Source organism: Nannobrachium achirus (genome assembly GCF_963921795.1).
Source record: "Nannobrachium achirus genome assembly, chromosome: 22".
NCBI classification, from domain to species: Eukaryota; Metazoa; Chordata; class Actinopteri; order Myctophiformes; family Myctophidae; genus Nannobrachium; species Nannobrachium achirus.
Window position 1 is genome coordinate 36,160,665 of NC_137829.1, and position 27,685 is coordinate 36,188,349.

At 43.3% G+C, this 27,685-nt stretch overlaps 2 protein-coding genes across 2 annotated transcripts in view; one reads left to right on the forward strand and one right to left on the reverse strand.

Annotated features, from left to right (window-relative positions):
* The window catches only part of LOC308307614 (receptor activity-modifying protein 1), a gene marked incomplete at both ends in the record, with an annotated part of 35,044 nt that extends 17,361 nt beyond the window's left edge, over window positions 1-17,683 (reverse strand). The window contains one exon of the mRNA XM_080752880.1: window positions 17,544-17,683. Within this exon, the coding sequence (XP_080609006.1) occupies window positions 17,544-17,683 (140 nt within the window). The remainder of the gene's footprint in view (window positions 1-17,543) is intronic.
* The window catches only part of LOC308308322 (metallo-beta-lactamase domain-containing protein 1-like), a 403,236-nt gene that overhangs the window by 216,325 nt on the left and 159,226 nt on the right, over window positions 1-27,685 (forward strand). The gene's annotated exons all lie outside the window — the stretch shown is intronic.

Here is a 27,685-nt window from a genome sequence, read left to right on the forward strand (position 1 = left end):
GCTTCTGTAATGTTATTTCCTCCTGTTGTATTGCTGTACCCAACAGTATACTTTCTTACTCTCATTATCTGTAACTCTGTAACTCTAATTTGTTTTTGTTTAAACCAAGGGGCAAATCCAGATACACGTTTAATAAATGATGGTCCATAATTCCTTTTATTAATGATAAAGTAGGGTATGATTCTATGGTTGCTCCTGGTTCAACCGATTGAAGACCCGCCCTTGCCCCTAAGAGACACAGAGCATGACTATGAATGCACTATTGTTAACCTTTGGAACTTGTTAGACTTAACCGAAGCCAAACATTTTAGCATGCAATGCCAGTCGTGGGTTGATCGAGACCAAAGGGCATCCGTTATACAAGGCCCTCCAACATCTTTTAAGTCATTACCAGATGGCAGCATGTCCAGCCAGCAGCCTTTGTCTATAATGATGGTTGTAGAACTATATCCAGCCCTGATGTTAACGGTATTATCCAATTATGTTGTAAATAAAGGTGGGGTTCATGCATAAGGGATTGTGATTGACGGCGCAAATTAAAATAACAGAGAAGCCTAATCTGTAAAGAATTGACACCAATTGAAATATGAATGTATATTTATCCAGTTGAGTGCTGATGACAATTGCCTGGGAACCGAAACGTCCAATTTATTTTCTCGCTGTAAATAAATCATCTGTGCATCCATGTGCACAGGCTTTTTCTGATTAGGTTGGTCTATTTTCCCAGGTTCAGACTGCAATGTTTAAATGATAGTACAGCCCAAAAACAATAGACGCTTCACTCTATTCTCTGCAAATCTATTTTCTATTTCATTTTTTGCCACTGATTGAAGTCCTATTATTATCAAGAATGTTGTGAGCTTATGAGCTCACATAGCACCTCTGAGGCACTAGTGGAATACTACTTTAGCCAGACCTTTTACATGGCAGTGAGAAAGAAAGTGAAACAGCAACACTGTAAAATGTAAACGGTACATTTTTACATTCTTACAAGGTCAATTAACTGTCACTGTCTGCCCCACTCCAGCCATGTTATTTCTTGTGTTTTTATTAGGCTATTTCCTTATTATTTAGTTTTGCCTACTGTGTTTCTGTTGTTTCTCTTGAAGTGTTTTGTTTGTTTGCAGACTTCATTGTTTTAGTCAACCATGAGCTTTTATTTATATCATGTGAACGTCAGTTTCCTACCTTTTGTCATGTGACCTTCCCTGCTTGTGGCAGCTGCCAGGCATTAGCTATATCAGGCCTGCACTTCTCTTCCTCCAGTGCCATATTGTAAGCACCGTTAGGGCGCGATCACATATCTAGCGGCGTTACGCTCGGGATAACTCCGACAGTAGCAGCATTTCCTGCCATTTCTTTGAACTTTGACACTTGAGCGGCTGATGGGAGTGTCAACAAAGTGCTGGTCTTCCGGTCGGTGTTTGGGTCTTTCCCATTGGTTAGTGCCTAGGTGACAGACAGTTGAGCAGTGCTTAACCACAAGCGTTGTATTCAACAATTGTGCACGCGCATCAGCAACGGCCCAATAACGCTTCAGTCGTCGTAACGCAGTTTCCTGTTTTTCCCCTTAAAGGTGATACACCATGCATTTAAAAAAGTATTTATGTCATATTGTTTATGTCCCAAAAACGTTTTTCAAAAGGTTTGAGGCTAAATTACCACTCCTGAATAGAAAGCCTCTCTAATTTTTGAATGGCTCTCAGAGCATTTCAGCTGCAGTACCACCTTTGGCCTGAACTTTTCTTTATGATGACGTCACAATCGGCAGCAAATCTGGATAGCCTGTTTTGAGAACCCGTGGGATACTTTTAACCTTCGCCTTCTCAAAACCAGAGAAAGACACAACGGTCAGAAATGGGACTTTGTGAGGATAGAAGGTGCTAGTGGGACCCCAAAAAAAGGTTTTAAAATAGGAAAAGTGAAATTTCATGGTGTATCACCTTTAACATGGGAGTGGATGGGAGTTCTGCTGCTTGACTGTCTGCCCTTACCCTTATCTTGTGTTTTTGGCTCTGTACCCTGTGTCCAGGGGCGTCAATTGGGTATTGCAGGGGTATGCAGCTGCCATAGCCTGGGTCCAGGGGGAAAATAAAAGTTACTTTTAAATATAAATCCATGAATGTCTCTTTGTCTAGCTGTCTATAATTTCATAAAATGTACTTGTTAAAATAAATGTATCATGCCTGTTGCTAAGGTATGGCACCAGTCATGTTGCTTTTTCTGAACTGACGCCACTGCCTGTGTTTTCTGTATTCTGTTAATTGCATGAGCCCCGTCTCAGGTTTTGTATTCTGTTCTGTGTTCCTACTGTAATTCCAGAGTCTCAACGACCTGCCTGACCTGCTGTGTGCCTTGACCTTTTCCTTGTATCTGGATTTTGGATCATTGCGTGCTCCATCTTTGGACCAGTTTGCCTGTTTGGTCTGCTGTCCTGGTTTTGACCTCTGCCAGATTCACTGTCCGTAAGTCTTGCACCCTGTGTGTGCTTTAATCATTCCTGTTGTATTGAACCTGCTCTGCATCCGGTCGTCTGGCACTTGGGTGACACCCCTGACACACACTGTGACATTAAACACGTAGGATTTTAAAGTGTGAGACAACAGATAGAGAGAGGGCCCAAACCAGGGTGTGTTGGTTGTGTCGGTGGTGGGTGCGTGCAGAGCTAATCTTGCAAATTTGCCCGAATATTCTTTCATATGTTTAATGCTTTTTGAAATAGCAAATGAACATTTTAAAACTTGAATTTTATATCGGAAGGGAATAGATGTACGGTGTGCGCAGTCTACCTCCTGAGTGCTTGTGCTTGGACCAGGTCAGCCAGTGTGAAGTCAGGAGCACACTCATATTTTGTGCTATTTTCATCACTTTAGTTGGCAGAGGCTCTAAAATAGAGTTCTCAACGGGCCTGAAAATGAAGGCCCGGCCCTAACTGGGACGGCCCGGCCCGACTAATTAGCATAAAATCTTTAGGCCCTACCCGGCCCGAAAACGTCATGTCGGGACGGGTATGGTCGGGTTTGGGAAGAATTTGAGAACTATCACAGAGTAAAAGTAATACACAATAATAATAAAACCTGACTAATTAGCATACATTTTAGGCCCTACCCTACCCTCTACTCTACTCCAAAATGACACAAACCTGCTTTAAATATGTTCTGCTGGTATGTTTCACAACTTTTGTCCAGAGGACGGTGCTAGAAGAAAGGCCATGGGGTCGCCAAAATCAAAAAGGTCCATCCTCTGGGGAGTACACTATGAAGATGCACTGAAACATCCATGCCAATCCACGCACTAGTCTGTTTCATTCAGACAGACCGACATCCTTAGAGCAATGTACAGTAGGGACTATCTGGGCAAAAACTAAAGCAAGTGCAAAATAATGATCTTTTAGTTAGTCATCATGGTGCCAGGTGGAAATGAGTCATTGCCTGAGGAAGTGGATGATGACACACATGCATACAAATGAGTCACATAGAAACACTGTGACACAGCGTAAAATGCAGTGTCAGAAGACAGAAGTGTTCAGCGGTGGAAAACGTACTCACATATTTTACTTAAGTAAAAGTATCAATACTGAAATGTAGAGATACTCTGTTACAAGTAAGAGTCCAGAGTTAAAAATGTACGAAAAAAATATGAAAGTGTTGGCATCAAAGTCTACATAAAGTACCAAAAGTGAAAGTAGCAGATCTACACTCGCACAGCACATCGCAGTGCTTGTAAATCAGCTATTTACATAGGGCTAAAGTAGTTTATGTATGTTTTTATATTTATAATGTATATCTGTAAAGTAACTAGTAAGCCTAACTCAGGTTTCTAAATAATTGTAGTTGAGTAAAATTACAATATTTGGATCCGAGATGTAGTGGAGTAGAAGTGAAAGTACTGGAAATTGGAAATACTCAGTACAAATACCTCAAAATTGTACTTAAGTACAGTACTTTAGTAAATGCACTTAGTTAATTAGTAACTTACAGTAGTTTGATAAGACAGTTTTCCTTGCAGGGAATGTTGAACGGGAGAGAGTAGGACAGAGCCGGTGGCGCTCCATCCTCAACAGCATTGGCAAGCAGTGGGAGGAATTAATTAGCATAACGACTAAATTGGGAGGGCGGAAAAGATGTAAAAATAATTGCCTATTCTAAATTAAAGAAGAAAAAGTGCTCCATCGCCTATTCACTCCAGAATCCATCAACTCGGGTAGTGAGCTTTCTTCAAAATAATTCAAATATCGAGACCAATTTTTATTTTTCTTGGCATGAGGATTGTTGTCTCATAACCATTCAACTGATTTAATGAATCATTGAAACGGAACTCTGTCTTTAGCAGACAAACTACAGCTGCTTTGTGCACTTTGTGAAAGTGAGATAAGATGAGCTTTATAAGTCCCCCTCGGGGGGCAAATTTGTCTTGAGCACTCGTGCCGTCCCACTTCCTCACATCGACATCACATTAAACCGCAACTTTTAGATAGATAGATAGATACCTTTATTATCCCAAGGGGGAAATTCAGTTGTCCAGTAGTAGCACAGCAGTATACAGTTATTTACAAAGTTACAGAGACGTAAGAAAAAATAGATAAGAGGGAAAAAACAAGAGAACAAAAAAAAGAGCAGTACAGTACCAATAAAGAGAAGGTGCATCAATAGAGGGGGCGAATAATATATAAGTATATATACATAAAGTGTCTTGCAAAAAAGACCATAGCAGTCAATGCTAGTTAGTGCAAACAAGTATCTCACTGTCATTGTTAAACAAAGCAAAAATACTCAGAAACTACCAACACAAACTAATAGTGCAAAGTAAAAAAAAATCAGTGCGAAAAAAGAAGAAACTAGGAAGCATGTCACCGCAAGACGCACATGAGCACTCTTCCTGGACGGACCTTCTGGGTCAAAGTCAATACAGCAATAGTTCCTTAGAGGTCAATGTCAATACAGCAAAGGTTCCGTCAGTCTAAGTTAGGAAGGGAGACCTTTTCAAGCGTCCGTTATGTGTCTCGTTGTACAGCTTAAGGGCAGCCGGTACAAAAGATTTTCCTAATCTCTCACATCTCCGTCCTGGGTAGGTAAAGCGGTCGTTTCCTCTCTTACTCCAGTAACTGGTGATCTCTAGATGGAGGGGGTGGGAGGAGTTCTCCAAGATGGAATCCAGCTTCCTCGCTGTGCGCACACTGGTTACTTCCTCCACCCCCTGCAGAGAGGACCCGACGACAGAGCCTGCTTTCTTCACCAGTCTGTTTAGGTTAAACGTGTCACCTGCTCTGTTGTTGCCACCCCAACATGTTATACCAAAAAAGAGGACACTTGCCATGACAGACTGATAGAACATCTGTAGCATCCTATTGCACACCCCAAACGATCTCAGTCTTCTCAGGAGGAACAGCCTGCTTTTCCCCTTGCTGTGAATCGCCTGTGCATTGTCCGACCAGTCCAGTGAACTATTCAGGTGTACTCCGAGGAATTTGTAGTTATCCACAAGCTCAACCACCTCACCGTTAATGGTGCTTGGCACCGGGGGGACTCTCTTGGAGGTGCGGAAGTCCACCACCATCTCCTTGGTCTTGCTTGCGTTGAGCCTGAGATGGTTAGCCTCGCTCCATTGCACAAAGTCCCTAACCACACCATCGTGCTCAGCCGTGTTGTCACCCGAGATCTTGCTGACCACCACGGTATCATCTGAGAACTTCTGCAGATGACAGGTCTTGGAATTGAAGAGGAAGTCCGATGTATAGAGAGTGAACAGGAAGGGTGAGAGCACAGTTCCTTGCGGGGCCCCCGTGTTGCTCACCAGCACATCAGACCGACAGCTCTGCAGTCTCACAGACTGTGGCCTTTCTGAAAGGTAGTCTGTGATCCATGCCACAAAGCCCTTGTCCACTCCCATCAGCGTAAGCTTCTCCGCAAGCAGAGACGGTTGGATAGTGTTGAAAGCACTGGAGAAGTCAAAAAACATAATTCTGACTGTGCTGCCCAGATCTTCCAGATGGGTGAGAGCCTTATGGAGCATGAAGGTGATGGCGTCGTCAACCCCAATATCAGCCTGGTAGGCAAACTGAAGGGGGTCCAGGTGATCACTGACCGCCGGTCTCAGGAGGTTCAGAACCAGCCGTTCAAAGACCTTCATGACCTGTGATGTCAGGGCGACTGGTCTGTAATCATTGAGGACCGAGGGGCGGGTCTTCTTAGGCACCGGGACAATGCAGGAGGTCTTCCACAGCTGTGGTACCTTCCCCGTCTTCAGGGAGAGGTTGAAAAGATGCGTAAGGGGGACAGCGAGCTGCTCCGCGCAAGCCTTAAGCACCTTAGAGCTGATGTTGTCAGGTCCCGCCGCTTTCCTGGTGTTGACTTTTCCGAGTTGACGCCTCACTTGCTCGTTGGTGAGAATCAGGGTGGGTGGGGGGGGGGGGAGGGGGAGATGGTGCAGGGGAAGAAAGAGGGCGGCAACCGAGGTCACCGTTTGGCCCAGCCGCTGTTTGTTGAACATGAACAGGAGCTCCGTCAAACCGATTGAAAAAACGGTTCATCTCGTTTGCCAGCTCCTCCGTGCCTGGCACAGTAGAGTTGGCAGAGCCATACCCTGTGATCTTCCTGAAACCACCCCACACTTGTCTCGTATTGTTCTCCCTCAGAGAGTTCTCCAGCTTAGCTTTGTAGCTCCCTTTTGCCTGAGCCTTGACTGTTTTAAGCTCCTCCACCACCACCCTCAAGCCCTCCCAGTCCCCTGCATGAAACAGATCTCTTTTCCTCTTAAGGAGGTGAATGATTTCTTTTGTCATCCATGGCTTGTTGTTAGAGAAGCAGCGAACCTTCTTGGTAGGAACACACACCTTCTCGCAGAATAGGATATAGTCAGTGATAACCTGACATAGGCTATCTACATCATCCCCATGTTCACTGAAAAAAGATTCCCAGTCTGTCATTTCAAAATCAAATCTGAGTCTCTCCTCCACCTCCCCAGCCCAACACTGAACCTCCCTGATGAATGGAAGCACTCTCTTCACAACAGGAAGGTACGAGGGATCCAGTTTCACCATGAAGTGATCAGAGCCACACACAGGGGGTAGGGAGACGCAACTGTATGCGTTTCTAACATTAGCATACAGGAGATCAAGAGTGTTCTCACCTCTTGTTTTGCAAGTGACAAACTGGGAGAAATCAGACAGGCCCCTAGCAACATTCACCTGGTTAAAGTCCCCGTTCAGCAGAATAAGGGAGCTAGGGTAGTGCGTTTGAAAACTGGCCACAGTTGAAAAAATTTACTGAACTCTAGGGCAGGGGTTCCCAAACTTTTTTGTCTCGGGGCACCCCATGAATATTTTGTTTAATCTGAGGCACCCTTACATTATAATTTTCACTCACAACGCAACTCACAACTCACAAGCACACAACGCCGAGGCGTTGTGTGCTTGTAGATCGGCTGTTTTCACTAGTTTTGTGCGACAGAGGTCTCTGCCTGACAGTGACAATATTATAAGTGATTATGTTGCGAGGAAAACGTTGAGATAATAGCCATTTTGGTTAGAACTGACTGAAAATAACTTTGTACTTCAAGTTTAAAATTATACAAAATAATATTTTTTCAAGTGTCCAAATAAATTCCAAATATTATCAAATGATCTTGCGGCACCCCAGGGTGCCCCGTCACCCACTTTGAAAACCCCTGCTCTAGGGCCGCGTTCACACAGTTGAGGCACCTCGCCTGTGCTTCTCTTTGGGGGATGAGGGGGGGAGGGCGTCGTCCAATTCATTCCCTATGGAAGTCAGGTGGTCTTGGCTTAAAGCAAGCTTGCCTTAAAGGGATATTCCACTTTCAACAGGGAGCAGTGGAAGGGCCTCTCTCCACATAGACACCCATTGTAACTTCAAACTCCATTTTAACCATGATAGATTCATTAAAAAACACACATTATTTTTTCTGGTGACTCATACTACCCTCCTAATACGTGAGCAGGCCGTGTCTTTTCGATAACTTTTTTCATTTATTTTTAATAATTATTTGGGAAAATGGAAAAAATGTAATACAAAAACATAATTATTAAAACTAAATGAAAAAAGTTATCGAAAAAGCACGGCCAGCTCACATATTAGGAGGGTAGTATGAGTCACCAGAAAAAATAATGGGTGTTTTTAATGAATCTATCATGATTAAAATGAAGTTTGAAGTTACAATGTGGGTGTGTGGGGTGAGGCCCTGGGCCTGGAGGGGCTGGTAACATTTACATCAAATATCTAAATATTCAATCAAGCTACGGTAATTAAAAACTGTTCAGGGTGTTCATAAAAGCCTGATTAGATGATAAAATTACCAAAAGTTCTTTTGAAAGTGAAATATCCCTTTAAGCCAAAAGGCATGCTAGAGAAATCCAGGATACACAGCTAGGGTGAAGACCGATGGACCAAGAGATAAAAACATTGACCCCGTGACAATCTCTCTGACAGTCTCTTTTGCCTGTTTTATAATTGGTTGCGGGCCATGTCACACACTGAAAGCTATCTACAAGCCCACAACTTGTGAACGTGACAACAGTGGGCACTGAAATGAATCTATAGCCCCTCTGACATGGCCCAACACCACACCACTCCACACCGTCCACTTGTGCCTGGTTTTACACTACAAGGACCTGGGTAGAGTGGTGTGAAAGTGGTACTAAACATGGTACCAAAAAGTATCCAATCAAGAGTAGGTCTGAGCTAGGCCAAACAGGGCCAAACACTTCATAATGACTGATCACTCACTGACTTTTCATTTAGACCACCAGGATATATCTGTAATACATGATAATAGATTCGATTGTGTTATAATCACTGTTATAATCTATTATAGTGTATAATAATTATCATAGTAATACAGTATAATAATGTATAGCGTATCATAATCACAGCTATAATCCATTATAGTGTATTATAATTAGGATAGTTGTAATACAAATGTATATTGCATTATAATCACAGTTAAAAGGGTCAATTTGTTTCTTACCGATAGGGGTAATGGAAAAAGAAGATATTTTCATGTGGTGTAGTGTTGTGTAGTGTGGTGCTAAAGCTGCAGTGGAAAGGGGGGTTATGAATCACCCTTTAGGCACAACACATCAAAGGGCTGGAATTCTGGAAAAGCCCCTGTAAAATATAGAGTCCTGTCCTGGGTGTATAGTGATAACAGCTCTCCACACTGACAGCCTAATGGGGAGAAAGGATGCCAGTGTACAAAGAGAGACCATACTGTGCAATGAATGAACACTGTATGTTAGGGATGGGACGATACGCCATATTATCGTTTATTGTGATAAAAAAACACTCAGGATAATCGTATTGTGGAGATTTAATTTATCGTGATATCGTCCATGTCATGCACTGGGTTCAATTCACCTTTTATTTGCCGAGCTGCATATCCGGTACCACTTAAACCCTCTATAATTAAAGGTAAATAATATACATACTTGATACAGTCTTTTTTTCACTCTCTATCAAATGTCTTTGCCAAAATGTGACGCGTTGTGAGCTTGTAGATCTGCTATTCTTTGGCAAATGTTCTGCCCCAGGATAATGGATTTTGATTAACGCGATAATATCGTAAATTGGATTTCTCTGTCACAATAATCGTGATATGAAATGTCATATCGTCCCATCCAGGGCAGGAAATTCACGGCGGCCACGACGGCCATGGCCGTCGTTGCCCCTCTCTTTGGCCGTGTGCCCCTCGAAAAATTACATGCCCAAACGGCCACAGTGGCCGTGGTGCCCCGGCGCCCACAGCAGTCCGTTAACTTCATTTCACTGTTTTCCATCTGCGCGATTTTCCAGTCATTACGGTGACAGCAGTGCCTGATTGGTTGAGCTGCTTATATGACCAGTAGTAGATTCGATTTATGCTCGTAGCAGCCGCCGGAGTCCCGCGACACAGTGTTTATACAACACAAAAGCATCACCGGGCTAAACGGGAGTTTAACTCCGTCCCTCCGTCTGTCTGTCACACCTCACACGTCACACTCTTGCCCTGCTCATATCTCCGCAACCGTTGCCCCGATCCATGCCAAATTTTGCACACACGTTCCTTGCCTGCCAAACTACCCCCCGAGCTCCAGGGACCCCCAGGTCCCTGGGGGACCCCCAGATGTAAAAAAATGACCAAATGTGCAAAAATGACCAAATGACCACCCCAACGGGGCTGCTCACGGGGAATTCCCGGGGACCACCGACTCCTGGTGCTCCAGAACGGATGCAAAAGTGGTGGCGCCCCCAGTGGAGGACCCCCTCCACTGCAGCTCACATAAAATGCCGTAACTCGGGCTAGGAGCGTCCGGGAGAGCCGGGGCCGGTACCTATTCGTCCGCCAAGGCAACGCGGAGACCCCACCCCTCATTTCTCACATGCCCCTCTTCTAGCGCCACCATGAGGCCGATTCTTGCAAAACACATTTTTGGACACTGCTCCTACAGATTTTGCCCTAAAATCACACAAATCGGTACACACTATGTCTACACGTCCCCCTACACTCAGGAACCAATGCCACTTACAGCCCTCTTTGTGTATACATGTCACCTGACGGTCGCTTATCTCCCGATTAGGGAGTCTTACTGGTGATAATATGAGACGCCAGCTTTCCAGTTGCTCACTGCATGGACGGACACATATTTGTCTCCCGTTGTGTCCAAGCAAGAGAGTGAAAGTTTTTCTCTCTCTCTCTTTCTTTTTTTTCAAGCCGCTGCCTGCTGTGAGTGCCGTGCCGTCAACACAAAACGAGCTGTATATCCAATGTGCTCTGTGTTGCTAAAGCTCCCCTTTAAATCACATGTTTGTGCAAGAAAGAAAAGATTGTAAATCCGTTGATCCAAATGAAGACTGAGACTGTACAGCAGCAGCTCTGCAATGAAGCGCAAAGTAGGCTACGCTGTTACGTGTAAAACAATAGGGTGAAGTCAGATAAATTGGGACACTTTTTGGAAGGGCAAAGTATAGGGTGAAGTCAGGTAAAATGGTCTGCTTTTTGGTAATTGGCCTAGGAAACTAAGAAAAAGCAATGTGTGATACTGAATTAGTTTTTATGATTAATAAGGACTGTTGTCAACATGTTTAAGTTAAATTTATGTAATAAAATAAATTAGTTTTGATCCTGCAGCTTTTGAAAAACAGCCTAAATAGGGCTAAAGTGGTTCATGTATATAATATTATAATTTATATATACAAAGTAACTAGTAACTAAAGGTTATTCAAAATTACAATAACAAATTAAGTACAATACTTAATTAAATGTACTTAGTTACTTTACACCGCTGCACATGGAAAAACATAAATAAACAGCTTTTTGATATTTATTTAATTGAAAGGTATTACATTTGCCTAATTAAAAATGTAATCTTCCTTAATGTTTAAGCTAAATTAATTATGACTGGCGTGGACTTAAAATCATTGTTTTAATTGATGGCCTTCCTGCCCTAGCACTTGGCCTTTGTGCCCTCAAAAATTTGACAACACTAAAGGCCAACTGGCCTTGCCCCTAAAATGACGAAATTCCAGGCCTGGTCCCATCCCTACTGTATGTATACTGTAGGTGCAGCAACACAAAGTACGGTATTGAGCTGAATAGATTGCAGAGGCAACGAGACCCGTTGCTACAATGATTTTAAATTGCAACTGTAATTTTCTACTCACATGGGCACTGGAGTGTCGGCTACAATATGATGATGGGAGAGGGCATGGCACAGCGAGGCACGGCACAATAACAATAATTGCTTGAGGGGATTGGGAGGGGTGGTGGTGGGGGGGGAGCAGAGGGAATGCTATACAACAGAAAGGGAGCGGTGAGCCACATGATGAAGCCATCATGACTCACATAATGTAATGTGGTTTGTTTGTACAATGTTGTCACACTGTTGGCACAACCAAGAGAGAATTGAGGATCACAATATCTGAGCACTGGAGCAACATTAGAAGTCATGATGAGAAGCCTCCTGTAGGCAGGCATTTCAATGCCACAGGACATGAGGTTTGTATAGGCTGAGATATCAGGGCATGGAAGAGATGAATGCCTTCAAAAGAGCAGCGGGCCGTTTACTCTTAAGCCACGTCCACATCAATGAGTGTACCGGTATATTGGATTTAGGACAAAGCCTTTACCATTTTGTATTTTCAAAACTTATATCTCATTGTGTGGTATTTGTTCAGTGGTGGAAATGTTTTACTTAAGTTAAAGTATCAAATAATATTGCAATATAGAAATACTCTGTTACAAGTAAAAGTCTGGAATTAAAAATGTAGTTGAGTAAAAGTACGAAGGTATTGACATCAAAATGTACTTAAAGTACCAAAAGTAAAAGTACAAAATGTTTGAAAATAGCCTAGGTATAAAATAGGGCTAAAGTCGATAATTAATAAAAAAGTTTTATATTATAATTTATATCTGCAAAGTAGCTCATAACTACATTTTTCAAATAATTGTAGTGGAGTAAAAGTACAACATTTGGATCGGAGATGTAGAAGTAGTGTAAAAGTATTGGACATTGGAAATACTCAAGTAAAGTACAAATACCATAAAATTGTACTTAGTTACTTTTCACCACTGGTATTGTTGCATATTTTGATGAGTAGCCTATATGGACTATACGGAGATGGTACAGTATTGTATTGTTGCATAATTCGATGAGTTTATGGACTACTGAGATAGTACAGTATTGTATTGTTGCATAATTTGATGAGTATATGCCACTACTGAGATGGTACAGTATTATGGTCATTATTTGAAGGAGTACTACTGAGATGACTGTGATGGTGTAGTGGTCTCTCGTCTGAAGCCAGACTATCTGTTCCACAATCTTTGGATGCTACAGAGTGTAATTCTGCCTGGTAAAGGAAGCTGATCTGCTCTTCAAACTGGAAGCATATTCACACAAAAATGTATTTAAACATTTAAAATACGTTTTTGAATTTCCATTTCCGCTAATCAGCTTGTTAGCTACGGTAGGCTTTGAATTATTTATGCGATTGCACAGGCAAAATGGAAGTGGGAGGAGGGCACATCTGCTTTATATTCTACTCATTTTCATAGTGTCCAAAAGTACAAACTGTTTATGGGAGCCAACATGCTCTGGTCATAACTGAAATGTGCGAGGACTAGGAGAGTAACTTGCACCAGTTGTAAAAAAGATGGCTGGCTTATGGGACACATTCGTAAATTGGCTCTGAGAATCTGTTCTAATTTCAGAGCACTTTGGTGTTTGGACGTCATAGAGTGCTGTAGTGATATTAGTTAATTTATGAATAGTCAGAGTTCATTCAGAATGAATTCATTTCGTTCCATTTATAAACACGATTATACCAGTTTTGTACTTTCCCCTCCATCAGGCGCCCAGGCCAGGGGGAGGCACTAATATAGAGACCACCAGGATTATTACATGTGAGGATAACGCTACCCAGGGGCGTCGCACCAAATTCTGGGCCCTGGGTACTTTAACTATTGAAAAGTACCCAATAGCAGATATACAAGCTCACGCTGCAAGCTTGTAGATATGCTATTTTTTTTTAAATCGTGAACATTAGTCTTTAAATATTTCAAATCCTACTAAGGTTTTTTGAAAAACTTACGTTTCTATGTCAGTGGTGCTCAAACTTTTTCATGTCAAGGACTCTCAGGGGGTATTTCCCAAAGCACCCTTGTACTCGTCGGCCCGCTTCGCACCAGAGTTTATTTGGTTTTTAATGTACGTGTAGATGCAAAGCAGGTTCACTTCCTCTGATTGCCTGCATGGCTATGGGTGCTCAGCTACAGTCAATACCTTGCAGAACAAATCAGATGAGCGGTTTTGCAATGTAAGACTTTTTGTACCACTTCAGGGTCCTTTTGTTTTCTTTCTTTTTCAGACATGTCAGCATTCAGGTGTTCCTCAGGGTACAGGCCTCATTATGCACTGCTACAATGAGAGAGTGGGCGTATTGTGAAACCGGGCTAATATATTGTGCGCAGGGTCCTTGGCATAGAAAAGTTTGGGGACCCCTGGTTTAATGCAGTGGTTCTCAACCTTTTCAGGCCGCGACCCCCAAAATAATCATATTTTAACTAGGGACCCCCCACCCTGACGAGCACTAACATTTGAGGCATTACATTTTGTATAAAATGGTTCTATTGTGAAAATAGCAGATCGGCTATTTTCACAATTTCTGCCACTAATGTTTGACAGTTTGGCCAATGTTTAATTTGTCATTTTAAATTGTCACTTTAGATGTGCAGATACCGTCGATACAATTAAACTTCATGTTGGTTTGTTTACTGTTGAGTGAGAAAACAATGTTGCACATTAAGCTAATCATTTGGGGACCCCCCCCTGGGGGTCCTGACCCACAGGTTGAGAACCCCTGGTTTAATGCATAATGATGAAGTGAATGTAAGCATACCATAGAACTCGGCTTCCCAAGCAAAGTTGCACATCTAATTCATCTAACGCATTCTAACTATTGAAGTGGTCAGAGGACTATACTGTAGAATGGCGACTATGTGGCAGTATAGTGGACATAAATGGCAGAAGAGGACATTATATACATAGATGACAAGATATACTCTATCTCTCAGTAAATGGAACACACATTGTAAAGCACTTTGGATAAAGATGCTATACTGTATCTCTGTCTGTCTTTCAGACGTGGGAGATGTTATAATTCACATCCAGTAAAGAAGACAGTTTCCTTGAGCTAGTGGGGACCCAGATTATGCATAGGGCCAGGGACGTGCAGAGAATGTTAGAGAGGCAGGGGCTGACATTTCTAAAGGGCCTTTTGGTGAAAATATTGAAAATAGCAGACCTCCAAGCTCACAACGCGTCGCAGCTATTTTCAGCACTTCATACCACACTGAACTAAGCATAATCAAGTCAATACTGGATATGTGGTATGGATTTCTACACAGAGAGGGCAATTCTTTCAACATAAGATGCTGCATTCAAGTCCAGGAGAGTTTAGACAAGGCAATTCTTTTGAATGCTGCCTTCAGGTACGGCATGGAAAGAGGGCATTTGCATTTCTTTCACCATAGTGAAAACTGCATTCATGGTCTGGAGAGAGGGCACTTTTTACAGACGGGTAAAAAAGGCAGGGGCTCAAGCCCCCTTTGATGTCTATGTGTGCACGTGCCTGCATAGGGCCCCTGACAAAAGTTGGAAACGGCTCCGTTTAGCTCCCTTTCTTGTTTCTCTCACCCACGCTCCAATCAATTGTTGGAAGGTGACCAAACCCCTATATCTGCTATACCGTATATAGGGGCTGTGGACAGGATCGAGGGATATCTATTGGGCTTTTGTTGTCCCGAGGCGTCCTGGCGCTAATATAATCTCCTTTCTGTCAATAGATCATTGCTCATTCTGTGGCAATTGACTGCAAAAAACTTGGAATCTTGCAGAGTAATTGCATTATGCAAATGTGAAGTCTCACACTCCGCACGGCACTGTGGTGTGTGTGTGTGTGTGTGTGTGTGCGTGTGTGTGTGTGTGTGTGTGCGTGCGTGCGTGCGTGCGTGTGTGTGTGTGTGTGTGTGTGTGTGTGCGTGGGAGAGAGACAGAATGAGGCAGGGTGGGAGAATGGAGGTACAGTATATCGTCACTGTCGGGCAGAAACCTCGTATCTCCAAGTTTCAAATTTGTATGTTTTTTTGTAAAGTAAAGCCCTGCTTCATCATACAAGGCTGTTGCACAAAGGTAGTGAAAACAGCAGATCTACAAGCACACAACGCCTCGCGGTGCGAGGCTTTGTGTGCTTGTAGATCGGCTGTTTTCACTAAAAAACGAACGGTTTTGGACGTACAAGGTTTTCACGATATACTGTGAGTGTGTGTGCTTGTGTGTGCCTCTGCTTGTTGTGCTGTGCTGGGTATGTGTGTATGTGTGCTCTCATTGAGGCAGGGACTGTAATGGATCCCTGCGACTGACTGTAGGACCCACAGGGTAACGTGTGCAGGGCCAAGATGTACTGTGTTAATCTGGTTGGGGAGTCGTTATTATGGTAATGCAATGCAGTGGTGTAAAGTAACTGAGTACATTTACTCAGTGGTGTAAAGTAACTATGTAGATTTACTTAAGTTCTGTACTTGAGTAAAATGTTTAGGTATTTGTACTTTACTTGAGTACTTCCAATTTCCAATACTTTTACTTCTACTCCACTACATCTCGGATCCAAATATTGTATGTTTACTCCACTACATGTATTTGAAAACTTTAGTTTAGTACTTTGTAGATATACATTATAATATTATAAAACATACATACACCACTTTAGCCCTATTTTATACCATGGCTATTTGAAAAATAGCAGATCTACAAGCTCACGTGTCGCATCGCGACGCGTTGTGAGCTTGTAGATCTGCTATTTTTAAACATTTTGGACTTTTACTTTTGGTTCTTTAAGTACATTTTGGTGCCAACACTTTCATTCTTTTACTCAAGTACATTTGGAATTCCGGACATTTACTTGTAATGGAGTACATCTACATTGCAGTATTAGTGCTTTTACTTAAAACATGTGAGTACATTTTCCACCACTGTATTTACTTAACACAGTATGTCTAGAGTCATAAACGTAAAGTAACTGAGTACATTTACTTAAGTACAATTTTGAGGTATTGAGTAAAATACAAAATATACATTAACCACTTCATCCCTATATACATTTCAGCCATTTCAAAATGGCAGATCTGCAGGCTCAAAATGCAAAGATTTGTATACATTTTCTGCAATCGAAAACTTGTGAAATTTGGACATTCTGCATAATGAGTAATACTCTCTACTTTCGGTAGTTAAAGTACATTTTGATACCAATACTTTTGTACTTTTACTTTTTAAGTGCATTTTGAATTCTGGACTTCTACTTTTATTTCTACTTTGCAGTATGTATTGATACTTAGTTAAGTAAAAAATGTGAGTACTTTTTTCCCACCACTATGATAATGCGAGTGTGTGTGCATGTGCATCCGTGCGTGTCCTGCCTGTCAGAAACGGGGCAGCCTTCTCAGCTTTCCCACTGTCTCTCTCTCCGCTCATACCCCCCCCCCCCCCCCCCCCGCTCTGGCTGTCTTTTCCGGCTGTACACTCCAGTGGTTCTCAAATCTCAACCTTCTCAGGCTGTGACCCCCCAAATAATCATATTTTAACTGGGGAGTGCCCCCCCCACCCTGACGAGCACTAGGAGTTGAGGCATTACATTTTGTAAAAAAAATGGTTCTAATGTGAAAATAGCCGATCTACATAGATCGGCTATTTTCACAATGTCTGCCTTGACAATTTTGCCAATGTTTAATTTGTCATTTTAGAGGAATTAAAAAAGTCCTTAAAATGTCACTTTAGAAAATGTGCAGATACCGTCAATTCACTTAAACGTTATGTCGGTTTGTTTACTGTTGAGTGAGAAAACAATGTTGCACATTAAGCTAATCTTTTGGGAACCCCCCCAAAATAATGTGGGGACCCCCCTGGGAGTCCCGACAGGTCGAGAACCACTGCTATACTCCACTGTCTCTCTCCTCTCACACCCCCCACTCTGGCTGTCTTTTCCTGCTGTACTTACTCCACTGTCTCCTCCCAGCTGCACCAGCGTCTCTGGTCCAACTCCTCCATGTCCAGCCGGAACTTGGTCAGGCAGAACTCCTCGATGTAATACTCATAATGGGGACCACACCCCAGCACCGACACACACTGGCACAGCATCGCTATAGGGGATGAGAGAGAGAGAGAATAGTGGATGGAGGGGATAAAGAGAAGGGCCGGGCACCAGGGATGGGAATAAGAATATAGGGAAGATGGACGATGGAGGGGGTAAAAATGAGGTCGGTCGCAATGAGAAATCAGATAATAGAGAGGTGGGAAGAAATGGGAGACAGCTCAGGATAAATGGGGGTAGGGAGGAAGAGGGAGAGAGAGATGGGAATAGGGAAATAATAGGCAGAAAGAGTGAAAGAATAGGCAGGGTGGGGAGAGAGTGTGGTTAGGTGAGAATGTTACCTGAATCTACTTCTGTCGAGCTGATTTAAAGAAATGGCGTATCACTGCCATCTGATATTTTACCTGTGAAATGCAAGGACTTTGTCCTCCATTTATTTGAAATACCTTTTGACCTTTTTCAATTCCTACTTTTGCTACGTATACTGATGTTTTTATGCTTTGTATAGGCAATATCTGACTTAATAGTGGTTACTGATCTTTTAAATGGAATATGGAACATGAGGTAAAACACACAGTAGCAGACATCTTGCAATGAACTAGCTGTCTTTGGAGTCACTCATTGAGAATTTCATATCAATCGACAGACACACTTGCACTTTTACAAAAGTTTATCATGCGCGCGAGCGCGCGCACACACACACACACACACACACACACACACACACACACACACACACACACACACACACACACACACACACACACACACACACACACACACACACACACACACATCACACGCACGCTCTCACACACTCATTCAAACCTTCAGCTGTCTTCTCACTGCTTGCTAATGGTGAAGAGTTTACTGAAGCTTGGGGACATACAGAGTGCCTGCTTCTCTACTGTGGCAAGACTCTGAAGAACTGAAGAATTGAAAACATTGAAGGTTTCTTTAATTACCTCTGACAGAATGGGTTTATTGCAAGCGAGGAGAAACATGAGTAGACCTTTTACACTGGGCTGTCTAATTATGCCTCCATCTCTCTCTCCACAACATTTCAAACCCTTTCACCTCTTTCTCCATCTTTGTCTCACTCCAGTCTTTCTTAGTATTTGCACGTTAAAAAGAGAATAAAGAGGAGGATGTCAGGATGACCAAAGCAGGATGGGAAACAGAAACATGTAAAGCTGTTTATGTTGCCACAACGTGTGTGTGCTTGTGTGCGTGCGAGAGAGACAGACAGTGTGCATCGTAATTTCTCCTTTTCTCCTGCTCCATCTCTACCCTGGTAAAACATGTAATGGAGCCTATTCCTGTCAACAATGGAGTTTGCTAAGTACTGCTTTAGGGGGGGAAAGAGAGAGAGAACGGGAGCGGGCCGGATGATTAGCCCACAGGATTTATTGTTATTGTCGGCCTTATTAAAAGCCAACGCTAGTGGCGCTTACTGTAGCAAAAGGTATAGCCTAGGAATGTAACCATATCGTCATGAACCTGTGACAGCATCTACAATAGATTGTATTACAAAGTGTGTCTGCCCAGCAGCGGAGGGAGCTACTGTATATATGAGCATCTTCGTGGAAATTGTGTGTGCGGAGTCTTTGCATGCAGGGGTGTCACACCATATTCTGGGCCCTGGGTACTTTAACTTTTGAAAAGTAGCAGATATAAAAGCTCGCAGCGTGGCACTGCGAGCTTGTAGACCTGCTATTTTTGAAAAATCGTGAAGCCTTTGAATATTTCAAATCCTTCTAAGGTTTTTTGAAAAACCTATGTCTCTATGTCAGTGGTACTCAAACTTTTTCATGTGAAGGACCCCCAAAATGATATGTATTTGGCCACGGACCCCCATCTAAAAAATTACTTTTTCCTGGGACCCCCCAGAAGCAAAGTTTGAGTTACAAATGTTTGCTTAAAAAATACATATATTCAAAAACTTTGCACACGTTTTCATGACTTTTCAAAAATAGCAGATCTACAAGCTCGCAGCGCGGCACTCGGTGCCGCGCTGTGAGCTTGTATATCTGCTATTTTTTCAATAGCTAAAGTATAAAATAATTCCAGGCCCCTCCACCTTGGGCCCTAGTAACTCAGTCCCTCTTTTAGCCCCTTGTGACGCCCCTGTTTGCATGCACAGTTGTGTGTGACTGTACTGTACATAGAGCGTGTGCATACAGTACATATGTTGAGTTTGTGTGTGTGTGTGTGTGTGTGTGTGTGTGTGTGTGTGTGTGTGTGTGTGTGTGTGTGTGTGTGTGTGTGTGTGTGTGTGTGTGTGTGTGTGTGTGAGAGAGAGAGAGAGAGAGAGAGAGAGAGAGAGAGAGAGAGAGAGAGAGAGAGAGACTTACTGTAGGCAAAGAGACATCTATTTCTCTCTCTGACTGTCCACTCAAGTGGTGGAGAGACAATTCAGAATGAACAGCACATGAACTGTATAAATAGGGTTTTCCAATAAGTCGCTTCTCCTGTCAGCAATTCTCCCCCCGAGACATCTGATAAATATCCTATCATAAAATGGTTACCGGGATATTGTCATATCGCAGTGTTTAGTGCCCTGAGCTGGGATCGAACTCCGACTTCCAGCTCACCAGTTTGGTGCCCAAAGAGGGCCTTTTGTGTTGTCGCTACTCTATTGGGAGTTTTTGATATGGTTACATGGCTATAGCCTAATAATTCATTAGGGTTTAATACTTGGATTGCGCTGGTCATGGTGCTTAAGGGCGCATCAGATGGTAGTCTATTGTCATGGATGGGCACCGTGATTATAGGGTGCATGTTTGTGTCAAAGGAGCGCATTGTACTGAAACAGGCCTCCAAATGGCAAAGGCTGCCTCGACATATTTAATTACCGGTATGCTAAAACCAAGATGCAGCAAAATACAAGACAGCGTCTTTTCTCTTGAGTGTTGTGTTGTGAGCAGAGCAACAGGGATACTCTCTGGGCCTTAGATCAATCTCTGAGCAGGATTCTCCCCTTTCAACTCGGTTCTTACTTTACAGCTGACAGTTTTACAAAATGAAATGTCTTTAATTTAACTACGCTATGAAAATAATCTTGCCGAGGTAATCCAACAGGAATGAAACACTGAATATATTATTTGTGTAAGTAATATTTAAATGTGAATATATTATTTATGTAAGCAATATTTAAATGTGAATATATTATTGATGTAAGCAATATTTAAATGTGAATGGGACAACCAAGGCATGGATGTGTGTACAATAATAAGAAGAAATTGGGTTTCTGAGATCCTGAATTGGTTTTAATCTACACAGGCTACATGTGTCTGGTGCTGGAGTATGCAGTCCCAGTCTGGCACAGTTCCTTGACTGAAGCCAGACTAAAAGACTGGAAAGAATTCAGACACAGACTTGCAAAATCTTATTTCTCCGGAGTATAGGGATTGGACTATATAAACATTTCATATCACGATTATTGTGACAAAATAAATCACAATTTACGATATTATCGCGATAATCAAAATCCATTATCCTGGGGCGGAACATTTGCCAAAAAATAGCCGATCTACAAGCTCATGCGTTGTGAGCTTGTAGCTCGGCTATTTTTTGGCAAAGACATTTGATAGAGAGTGAAAAAAAGACTGTATCAAGTACGTATATTATAAGTACCTTTTACCAATTATAGAGGGTTTTGCACTGGGAATTGATCCCAGTGCATGACGGAGGACGATATCACGATATATTAAATCTCCACAATACGATTATCGTGAGTGTATTTTATCGCGATAAACGATAATATCGCTTATCGTCCCATCCCTAGTCCGGAGGGAGGTACAATACTTGGGACACTGAGGCTTTTCGCACCCAATTGTGCACCGTAGTCCAACTTCAGAAATTGGCTACCACCCCTCAGGAAGGACATCACTGGTCGGCAAACAAGGAACGCAAACACGCTAGACAAGAAATCACAGCTAAAGTATAAAATAATTCCAAGCCCCTCCACCTTGGTCCCTAGTAACTCAGTCCCTCTTTTAGCCCCTTGTGACGCCCCTGTTTGCATGCACAGTTGTGTGTGACTGTACTGTACATAGAGCGTGTGCATACATTACATATGTTGAGTTTTGTGTGTGTGTGTGTGTGTGTGTGTGTGTGTGTGTGTGTGTGTGTGTGTGTGTGTGTGTGTGTGTGTGTGTGTGTGTGTGTGTGTGTGTGTGTGTGTGTGAGAGAGAGAGAGAGAGAGAGAGAGACTTACTGTAGGCAAAGAGACATCTATTTCTCTCTCTGACTGTCCACTCAAGTGGTGGAGAGACAATTCAGAATGAACAGCACATGAACTGTATAAATAGGGTTTTCCAATAAGTCGCTTCTCCTGTCAGCAATTCTCCCCCCAAGTCATCTGATAAATATCCTATCATAAAATGGTTACCGGGATATTGTCATATTGCAGTTTAGTGCCCTGAGCTGGGATCGAACTCCGACTTCCAGATCACCAGTTTGGTGCCCAAAGAGGGCCTTTTGTGTTGTCGCTACTCTATTGGGAGTTTTTGATATGGTTACATGGCTATAGCCTAATAATTCATTAGGGTTTAATACTTGGATTGCGCTGGTCATGGTGCTTAAGGGCGCATCAGATGGTAGTCTATAAATGGTAAATGGTAAATGGTGCATTTATATAGCGCTTTTAATCCAAAGCGCTTTACATAGATTGTGCATTACATTCACCCATTCACACACACATTCATACACCGGTGGCGGAGGAAGCCATGCAAGGCACCAACCTACTCACCGGAGGCAATTAGGGGTTCAGAGTCTTGCCCAAGGACCCTTCGACATTAACTCAGGGGGAGCCCGGATTCGAACTGGGAACCCTTCGGGATTTATACCCTTCGTGCTCTAATACCAGTTTCTCCACCCCTGAGCTATGCCGCCCCTAGTCTATTGTCATGGATGGGCACCGTGATTATATGGTGCATGTTTGTGTCAAAGGAGCGCATTGTACTGAAACAGGCCTCCAAATGGCAAATGCTGCCTTGACATATTTAACTAGAAGCAGTGCTCTTCCGAGCACAGGTCTCCACCAGGCCACACAAATCGGCCTGTTATAGCGCCACCATGAGGCTGATTTAAAAAATGTGGGGCAGAGGTTCTGAATTAGCATCCAGGGAGTGTGTGTGCTCAGTTTGACAGCGATCGGGCCAACGGCGCCGGAGATTAGCTGGTAACAACCAGGCCACACAAATCGGCCTGTTATAGCGCCACCATGAGGCTGATTTGAAAAATGTGGGGCAGAGGTTCTAGATTGGCATCCAGGGAGTGTGTGTGCTCAGTTTGGCAGCGATCGGGCCAACGGTGACTGAGATTAGCTGCTCACAAACTGCGAGGACGCACGGACGCACGCACGGACGGACGGACGGACGGACGGACGGACGCACGGACGGACGGACGGACGGACGGAGGGGAAAACATACTCTCCCTCAGCCTTCGGCTGGTGGAGACAATTATGCTAAAACCAAGATGCAGCAAAGTACAAGACAGCGTCTTTTCTCTTGAGTGTTGTGTTGTGAGCAGAGCAACAGGGATACTCTCTGGGCCTTAGATCAATCTCTGAGCAGGATTCTCCCCTTTCAACTCGGTTCTTACTTTACAGCTGACAGTTTTACAAAATGGAATAGCCTCTCCCAGAGTTAGCGTCAGCGTTTCCTTGAGGCACCTGAACCCCTAATTGCTCCCCATGAGCACATTGATGCCTTGCATGGTTTCCTCTGCCGTTTTCCCCCTGTTTATTGTCTCCACCAGCCGAAGGCTGAGGGAGAGTATGTTTTCCCCTCCGTCCGTGTGTCCGTCCGTCCGTGCGTCCGTCCGTCCGTGCGTGCGTGCGTGCGTCCGTGCGTCCTCGCAGTTTGTGAGCGCCAAATCTCAGTCGCCGTTGGCCCGGTCGCTGCCAAAGTGAGCACACACATTCCCTGGATGCCAATCTAGAACCTCTGCCCTACATTTTTCAAATGGGCCTTTTCTAGCGCCAACTAGTGGCCGATGTTTGCTAAACACATTTCTGTGCACTACTCTTACAGATTTTGTCCAAAAATCCTACAAATCGGTAGGCAATATCTCGACAGTCATGTGATCGACACGGATCTGTCCGATTTTGCATATTCCATCCTGATTGGCTAAGATTGGCTTCCAAAGTTTGTGGGATTGAGCCGTTTTGAACAAAATGCCTCAAATCACAAACGCAAAGTGCAATTATCATGAAATCGCGCACACACGTTCCCACTAGGCCGAGGAAGAAATGCCACTTAATTTTTTTTTAATCAGCCTCATGGTGGCGCTATAACAGCCCGATTTGTGGTTTTACCTATAACTCCACCGATCAGTTTCAAACTTTGTAAGCACACTCCCTAGAGGCTAAGGATAAACCTTTGCCCCGCATTTTTCAGATCAGCCTTTTATAGCGCCACCTTTGGGCCGACTTATGTAAAACACATTTTTGGATATTAATCCTTGAGATTTTATCCAAAAATCATGCAAATCGGTACACAGTATCTCTATAGTCATGTGATCAAGTCCGATCCGTCCTGATTGGCTAATATTAGCTTCCAAAGTTTGCAGGATTGCTCCGTTTTTTAACAAAATGCCTCAAATCATCAACGCAGCTTGCGATTACCGTGACATTTGCCACACATATTCCCACTAGGTCAAGGAACAAATGCTACCTTTTTAACATTGTCCTGTTATAGCGCCACCAGCAGGTAGACTTTAGCAAAACACATTTTTGGAACACAATGCTTGAAATCATGCATGCAGCGTCCGATTGCCATGAAAGATCTAAGGTGAAGAACATATGCCACCCTTTTTACATTGGCCTATTATACAGTAGCACCACCAGGACGCACGGCCTGGTGGAGACCTGTGCTCGGAAGAGCACTGCTTCTAGTTGTGTATTGTTTCGCTCATGGTATTTTAGTATTTCTTTTGTCTTACTGAGTGTACAGCACTTTGGTTCAACACTGTTGTTTTAAATGTGCTCTATGAATAGAGTAGATTGGATTGGATTGGTGTGTGAATGGGCATTGTAAAGCGCCTTGGATAATTAAGGCGCTATATAAATGCATGTGTACCATTTACCCAGTATGCAGTGTGTTACAATAGGCAAGGCCATATAGGAGACAAAAGCATGGATGATGTGTTCCAACCGCTGGAAGGATAAGAGGGAAGTTGGGAACCCATTCTACTTTATAGTAATGGGTGCAGAGTATAACAGGGAGGGAGAGAGAGAGAGACATTTCCCCTCCATTTTCCACATAAGCATGTCGTCACTGTCTGTCGGGCAGAAACCTTGTATCTCCAGTTTTTCGGTAAATTAAAGCCCTGCTTCATCATAAAAAAAGTGTCTCACAAAAGTAGTGAAAATAGCCGATTTACAAGCACACAACGCCTCCCATCGGAGGCGTTGCGTGCTTGTAGATCGGTTATTTTCAATATTTTAAATCGGTTTTTTTTTAAATAATCACAAAAAAGGGAAGGTTTTGGACATACAAGGTTTCCACCCGACAACGACGACGTGTTCTTGTCTGGCTGCAAGGTGAGAGACAGAGATTAGATGTGAGATGGACGCCATATTTCTGATTGTGTGCTGCTTGTGAATCAAATGGCTTATAACAACAACCTTTGACCAGTCACATCTGCTTCCTCTCTTCTCTCGGTACCAAGTCTCCCAGAGTGCACTGCTCTCTGTGTAAGGGCTCAACCTGCCTGAAGCGTAGAGTGTGTGTGTGTGTGTGTGTGTGTGTGTGTGTGTGTGTGTGTGTGTGTGTGTGTGTGTGTGTGTGTGTGTGTGTGTGTGTGTGTGTGTGTGTGTGTGCGTGCGCGCGCGCGCGCGCGCGCGCCGTGCGTGCGTGCGTGCGTGCGTGCGTGCGTGCGTGCGTGCGTGCGTGCGTGCGTGCCCGTTCCCGCGCCCACACGTAGTGCAAAGCTAAGCTGACTCCTCCACTCTCTCATCTCTTCTCAAATTCTCCTTCCTGTGTCACAATGCCCTTTCAACTGCCTCAAAGCCTGTATTACATATTCAAAAGCAGCGCACGCACACACACACACACACACACACACACACACACACACACACACACACACACACACACACACACACACACACACACACACACACACAGGCGCACGCGCGTGTGACTCCTAGAGTCAGGTTTGACCCAATCATTGATCTGCTGTTACGTCACAAAGCAAGCAGTAACTTTTGGCCTTTCATGTTTTCTGGGGCTTTTCCAACAAACGATTGGAGAAAGATAGGATACTGCACACCGCACACAACCTGAGACCTTGAAAAGGGTGCTGCGTGTCGGGATGGGCGAGCTTACTGTACTTAATCACATAAGCCCTATCGTACAATGGTGTTGCATAACGAAAATAGCTGATCTAGTCGATTGGCTATTTTCCGCTATTTCAAAAATCTTGGCTTACAATGACATGCTCGAAAATGGAGATGCCAGGTAATGAGTATGACACAACATTTAAAACAGATAAATAATGATATTCCTGAATGAAAAACCTAGATGAAACGTTACATTTAAAGAGTATTATGATGTCTGAGAGTTCCGAGGGGAAGATAAGAGAATGTAGGCAGTAGGCACACAGTGGAGAAACGATATTCATCTCACATGACAGTCTGGGAGATGATGGGAGTCTGAATATAGAATAATTATCCAGGGAATGTGGGAGTCAATTCTGAACTCGTTCAGGGAGAGAGGGAGGGAGAGAGAGATGGGTACAAAATGAGGGAACTGGGAGATAAAGAGAGAGGCAGCTGGAATTCAGATAACAGAGGGAGGGGGGCAGAGAAACAAATGACGGGGAAGGGGTTCATGGGAGAGGGAGGGAGAGAAAGTGCTAAATGGGTTTTTCAGGAAAAAAAAGAGTGTGTGTGCAAAAGGGCTGCAATCGAAATGGATTCAGAAATCTCACATAGTGGCAAGTTCATACATAAACAATCCATGCCTTCTGTTTACCAGGATTACTAAACAACGAAAGAAAGAAAGAAAGAAAGAAAGAAAGAAAGAAAGAAAGAAAGAAAGAAAGAAAGAGAAACATATTACTGTAACTTGAAAAGGCAGCATTTTTGCAACACTAGGTCTCTGCAACAAGCTCACAACGCAATTTATTTGTTAAATAATATCGTCGCTGTCGGGTGAAAACCTTGTATCTCCAAGTTTCAAATTTGTATGTTCTTTCGCAAAGTAAAGCCCTGCTTCATTGTACAAGGCCGTCACACAAAAGTAGTGAAAACAGCAGATCTGCGAGGCGTTGTGTGCTTGTAGATCAGCTGTTTTCACTAGTTTAAATCATATTTAAAATGAAAAATGCAAAACGAACGGCTTTGGACATACAAGGTTTTCACCCGACAGCGACGATATGTATGTATTTTAGAGACGTTCTAAATGTCAATACATCAATGCATTGACATTATAAGGAAAATGTACTTGGTACTGGGCTCCAGTTAAAACAAGCGCTTCTTTTCGCTTGCGGGTTCATTTGGAAAATCCCTGGGCTTAGCGCTGCGGGCCTGTTGTCCCAGACACGTCCATTATATGGACAAACAGTGTGGGAGCCTTTCATGCTGTAGTTACTGTACACAGAAGCCTCACACTGTCTGTTCACAGACAGCATGCGGCATGTGACGCCTTCCTGTCTGAACATGCAGCCACACAGGCAAACAGGCACGGGTGTCGCACCAAATTCTGGGCCCTGGGTACAAGGATTCACTGCGGGCCCCCCATGAATGTCCTTCATAGGGGGAGGGGGGTTTAACCCATTTAGACTGGGAACACATTATTTTGTGCTTTAACTATTGAAAAATAGCAGATATACAAGCTCACAGCATGGCACAGAGTCGTGACAATTTGTGCAAGTCTTTGAATATTTCAAGGTTTTTTGGACGTTTCTATGTCAGTGGTGCTCAAACCTTTTCATCTGAAATTATATGTATTCGGCCACGGACCCCCATCTCAAAATATTTAGTTCCAGGGACCACCCAGAAGCAAAGTTTGAGTTACAAATGTTCGCTTAAAAAATAC